The 6,000-nt window shown below is 36.8% G+C and overlaps 1 protein-coding gene across 2 annotated transcripts in view; it reads left to right on the top strand.

Annotated features, from left to right (window-relative positions):
* cntfr (ciliary neurotrophic factor receptor) overlaps positions 1–6,000 on the top strand; it is a 238,680-nt gene that overhangs the window by 195,430 nt on the left and 37,250 nt on the right. For both annotated transcript variants that reach the window (XM_008423847.2, XM_008423849.2), the window contains exons 5-6: positions 2,046–2,163; positions 3,869–4,035. In XM_008423847.2, coding sequence (XP_008422069.1) covers positions 2,046–2,163; positions 3,869–4,035 — 285 coding nt within the window. The remainder of the gene's footprint in view (positions 1–2,045; positions 2,164–3,868; positions 4,036–6,000) is intronic.

Here is a 6,000-nt window from a genome sequence, read left to right as displayed (position 1 = left end):
CATTGTAATGAACCCTTTGAGCTCTGCTTCTGTCAAGTTTTCTCTACTAGCTTTTTGCAGAGTTGGTCTTTTAAGAAGCTCTTGCAGCAAATGGCTATGTTGTCATGACTCATATGGAACCATAATAGCTATTAATACCTGATAATAATGCAAGATTCAGCTGCTATAATTTCCTGCCTGCTGATTTCCACTGTGAAATCTGTGAAAATTTCCACTTAAACATGGAGAAAAATGTTTCTATGTTCTTTCTGTTCAGAGACACATTATGTTATAACTTTGAATAATCATTTGAGCATACTGTACTGTTTGGTAACTAGGATCAACTGTGTGATTGAATTGAAGTGATTTTTGTTTTGTAAAGTGTCTTGAGATGACATTTGTTGTGAATTAGCTCTATACTAATAACAGAATATTTCATAGAAGTATTACATTGCTATTTAATCCAACTTCGGTTTGAAAATAGCTGCAGTGTTGATGCTAGTCTGGAAATATTTCCGTTTCTTTTTTTTTTTTTTTTTTCATATACCTCGTTTTCTTTATATTGCATTATTGCATTATTTTTTTTACTTTCTAAACACACATATGCACTTTTTTTTCCCTTTTGGTTTTCTTGACCTCATTGCTGTTAATAATTTCTTAACCAGTCATTCATTGCTTTTCTTTTCTCCAACGATAATAAGATGGTTTGACTGATTGCCACTAACTCTACAGAGCCTGAAGGAGCAGTGCATGTGTTGCCACACTCCGACAGTAATTGTCTGCGGTGATATTCTTGCGTGCGACAGTGTGCTTTAGTGTGACTTTGGCTGAAGCTCTCAGATGAAAAGCCAATTGATTGAGATGGCCCCAATTAGTCTCCGTGATTAATTGAGCGCGATTGGATACCGTCCCTAGTATCCATTATTATCTATTATTGACAGGCTAATTAGTTGCTGTGGTGACCGCTAAAACGCAGTTGATTGTGTGCGACAGTCAAATGACCCCATAGCAGCCAATTAAGCAAACCTTTTATGTGTGGATGTGTGTTGTAAGTGTGTGTTTGGCCAAGTGTAGCTGGAAGGGGCTGTTTTCAGTCAATGCTACAAATAACTCGATCAAGCACAGTTTCTGCTCCTTTGTTGAGTAAATATGTTAGAGTACTAATGAACAAAATAGGGATAATTGGTTGYGGKACGTTTGATGAGCAATTTAGGCAAAACATTGCGTCAATTATGGATTTATCAGATTGATTATTCTCCATTCTCTACATGTACGGAACCCTTACATTTTTAACTTTGAGTTATTCTCCCCGTYTCTCCAAAATCCTCCCTTAAAATGTATGTCATTGTCAAATTAGTGTTAAGTATGACATATTGACGTAAAGATTTCAGCTGCACAGCTAATTATGTCACTTTACAAAACATCCAACATCTTAAGGAAATAGTTATTGCAAAAATAAYTTAAGATATATAAAGATTTTATGTAAGTCCAAAATCATAAAGCTGCTTTAATACTGAAATAGAAAAGCATAGATAATGACATGTCAGTTGCAGGAGGCCTTCTCAAAACATKTTTTATGTGTGAGCTTAAGTTTTATAGAAAGTATATGGAACTATAAAAGGATTTGAGACTGCACATATAAATTTTAATTAGGCACACGATTAAGCTTTTCCTTTCTTTCATCAACATCCTCATAAAACTTTAATTGATTTGATATTAAAAATGAATGCACAGTACAAGAAAATGTGCCAGCATTGGAAGTTAAATAAAGTGAAAGCATCTCTAATAACACGTACCAAAGACACAGCTTAATTCAAACGAAGAAGCTGTGGCATTTTTAATAAAAAAATAAATTGGATCAAAGAATGAATTATGCAATAAAGTAATGTTTAATTAGCCGTTGCTGCTTTGTATTTGATTAATGTATTTTCGATTAGATCTCTTCTTCTGCTGTGTTGTTTTTTGTTTTTTTTCTCCCCCCACACATGCCTCAAACTGTGCATATTGTTTAAAAATGTATTTTCTGTAAACCTTTCCCTGTGCTCCTTTGTTTCTGCTTTGTGCAGTTCCCCCTCAGGAGCCCAAAGTYACCTGTCGGTCCAACACCTACCCTAAAGGTTTCTACTGCAGCTGGCACCTGACGCATCCTACGTTCATACCCTCCAACTTTGAAGTGGATGTTCAGTAAGTCTAATTCATTTTCATTCACTTTTTTTTTATATATATATAAATAAGTAATGCATAAAACATCAAAAATATATCTGAAATTGTATATCATTCTGGTTATTTTACATCGGATCCTGCAGAATGGTGTTTATAGGATTTCAGATTCTAAAGCACCAACTGGATTCTTGTGTCATGCACAATATTATTCCGCTAACTAGGACAAGAAAGACTGGTAAATAATAATAATAAAAATAAAGAAACATTAGCAGTAAATTTGATAGTAAAATGATGTGGTTTGGGGATCCAACAGCGTGGCATGCAACCACTAAGGTGATGCTTTTTCAGCTCCGCGTTCTTCCAAGCTGGCTGTTTGTAATCCGAAGCAGGACTTTAACTGTCACTCGTAACTCTGATGCYAGGCGCTGGCATCTGGCTTTTATCTGCAGTAAATGAAGTGTTCCATTATGATTCACTGTTGACTCAGTGATCTTGAAGGAATGTAGATCTGCTTACTTCAAATGTGTGGGAGGTTTAACAGGCTTCAGCCTGCAGGCAAATGTCAAAGTGAAGATGCATATGCAGAGCAGTAAATAAGGACGTTCATTAAGAGAAAAAAAGTACAAAGCAGGAAGGCAATGGTTGCAGATCTGTGGCTCATTTCTAACCCTGCTTTGTCGTATGGYTGACAATGTTCATTTTAGCTGATTTAGATTTTTCTTTAAAAACTATAATTGACAGCATTCRTGTTTATTCTTCCTGGCTTTTTGAATGAGGCCCAGAAGTGACATCACATCGTGTGTGTGATGGAGCAGTCGCTGTCAATCAGTGTTTCTCTAAAGACTAAATGATTAGGTAGCATCTTATTTTAGTGGATARTTTGAATAATGGGGTAACAGCGACCCATTAGCAATTCAGTCCTTTTGTTTTATTCAGACATTTGTAGTTCTAGTCATGCCATAATGRCATCTCTATGTTCTGAAGGACATTTCATATCGACAGAGCATCAGATCTATAATGCTGCAAGGAAATGTGGTTAAATAACTCCAAAAACCAGCAGGGACACTGTTATTTTCTTTTTTATTTGGGATCATAATTTATAAGAGTAAACAGACCCAAACGTGATTCAGAATCAAGATAACAATGAATAATGTGTAAAACATGTATGGGCACTGAAGTTTAATACCAAATGTTTACCCTGCACACATGAAATGTAGTAAAAGTTGCAGTTCCTTATTAGGACCTCTCAGACCTTCTTCTCCTTTGGTCAGAGCCAACTGTACTTTATTTATTTGTCAATATGTCCCTTTATTGTTTGAATGCAGAAGATATTAATTGTTTGTGCTTTGTTGTGACAGTAATGGTTAGCACCATAATATTAGCAACTTGCAAGTGTGACACAGGTGTGACATTACTCCCACAACTAATTGAACACACTGTGGTGTGTGTTCTTTGGCCTCATGGACCCTTGGATTGGCTCTGCAATTTTAACAGCAAAGTTATGTGTTTTTATATACATTTATATATATCATTTTATTGTCAAAGGTTRGTAGAGTTTAAGAATTGGAAAAAATATTTGATATTTATGTTTTTGGTCTCTTTAAAATTCCACTATCACCAGTCCCATGTGAATTAAATCCTTACTTTGATGGATAAGTCAAAAACTTCTCTTCACATACAACCTTCACCTCCCCCCCTTACCTTATCATTTAATTTTGCTCCTCAGACACAACCAGCACTCACTCTATGTGCAGAAAGATCCGGTCCACAAGAATCGCTGTCATGTTCAGTTCCCAGAGGTCTTCTCCAGCAGTCCATACAAAGTTAATGTGACAGCGGTAAACGCCTTAGGGAAAGCCTCCGCTACCCTATCCTTTGAGGAGTCCGCTATAGGTAAGATGGATGTTTTCTCCTGTTTCTCATTTAGTGTACGTTCCATGCAGCTAGAGTTTTCCTCTCCTTTTTAAACCAGTTGTGTCCAAAGGTGACTAAGGCACAAGCTTGGCAGGAAATTAATCACACCGCTTCAGCACTGCAGGGCTTGGGTGTCACTTATATTTTCTGATGAAGTTTCWTTGAAAATTAAATGCTTTAATTTGGGTTTTGCGCTTAAGGGGTTTAGAGGAAACTTGACATTTTTAAATCWCTCCCTCAGTCTGCAGTAGATTTTTTTTTTGTTTTGTTTTATTGAAGTTCTACAACAGCTTAGTTCAGGGACCAATCCAGCATCTTTGTTCCACTGCTGACAGGTTTCTGGCAAATGAATAAAAGAAAAAAAAAGTGTGTCGAAGCGACCCTTTGAGGATGCCAACACTCAAAACATAATAATGCAGTCGTTTGACCACAGATAACTGATTTTCTGACACTTCTAGTTCCCTTTGGAGTTTTGTTGCACATACAGCAATAGTTGGTGCCAGAGAGGCAAAGGGAATTGAAAATGCACTCTGCAAATAAATGTCAAACAACTTCAGGAGAATGCTGGATTTTTTATTTTTTATTTTTTTATTTATTCCGTCTGAGGAGCCAATCACCTGATGTTCTCCCATGTGATTACTGACAACACCAGATAATACAGCATCATAGTTTCAGCCTTTCGTGCTGCCTTAAACTGATTTAATTCAAATGAATTGCAAGTCAATATTCCGCTGCTATGCCAGCATATTTTATAAACCTAAGCGTCAGTTCTTCCATTGAGTTATTTTTTCACATCTTCTTTAAAGAAGAGCAGGTTTGATGGGGAGGAATTTGTCCTGAACATTACATAATAACAGCAGTAATAGAATTCATCAGCAACTCTAAAGGGAAAAGCTGTGAAGGGGAGAAATTCGTTTTAAGGGAGGACTGGGGGGAAACTTTGATAGATAAGGGTAAGTGCTATGAGCAGTCCTCCCCCATGTTGCACTGCCAGCGTGGCACCGGCTTGCATGACACATAAACACGCACAAAGGCAGCAACAGGGCCCTGAGACTGTGTTAACATGTGTTGGTTTAAAACATTTGGTATTTAGAAAGAGACMGTTTGTGTTGTATCTTTGTGGATGGGTGTGAATACAAGCAACCGAATGAAGGAGTGACATGCTCTGCCAACCCCCAGACACGGGACTCATGAAAATGCTAATGGTAGCCGGATTAGCGCCTTGGCTGAGGAAATATCCCTTTTGGAGATATCGAAATACCCCACCACTTCCTTTTCATTCCATCTGCTTTCACTTTCCCCGTTGTATGCACTTTTTGGAACTTCACATTCATTTTCTGCTCTCCCCCCTTCATCTCCCTCCTTTGTTTGCTCTCTGTCTTTCATCATGAGCCAAATCATGTACATTACAATGAGAAGGAAAACAAGGTGCTGCTTTTCTTTCTTTTTTTTCTTTTTTTTGTGTTTTTCTCAAGCCTTTTGAAATGAATGTTTTTTGGGATTTTTTTCTGGTTAAATGTGATCTAAAGACATGACTGGTTAAAGACATGACCTATCGTTCATGTCTTTAAAACAGAAAATGCAGTGCAGTTGCACACATTGTATTATTAAGAAAAAATAAGTTTACGCTTTAGGTTTGTGTGATGTAAAAATATGGTGAATTCATGCTGAACAATTAGAAGAAAAAAGATGTCAGATGAAAACAGAAATGGAAAAAGCTGCAAAAACCTGGTTCCCCTAAAAACAGAATAGAAAATATTTGAACGAGAACAGCAGTTTTGTGTGTAAGCATTACAAATTTTGAGAGCAGAGGGATGAAACCCTGCTTTCAAATTGCAAATGTAAGCTTTTGACTTATGGCAGTAAAATTGCCTATGTCCTTCTTTTCCATACTAAATACTCTTCAGACCATCTTAGACTGAAAGTTATGTTTTCTATGCACAA

Source organism: Poecilia reticulata, linkage group LG12, assembly GCF_000633615.1.
Source record: "Poecilia reticulata strain Guanapo linkage group LG12, Guppy_female_1.0+MT, whole genome shotgun sequence".
Classification (NCBI taxonomy): Eukaryota; Metazoa; Chordata; class Actinopteri; order Cyprinodontiformes; family Poeciliidae; genus Poecilia; species Poecilia reticulata.
This window is presented reverse-complemented; position numbering and strand designations above follow the sequence as displayed.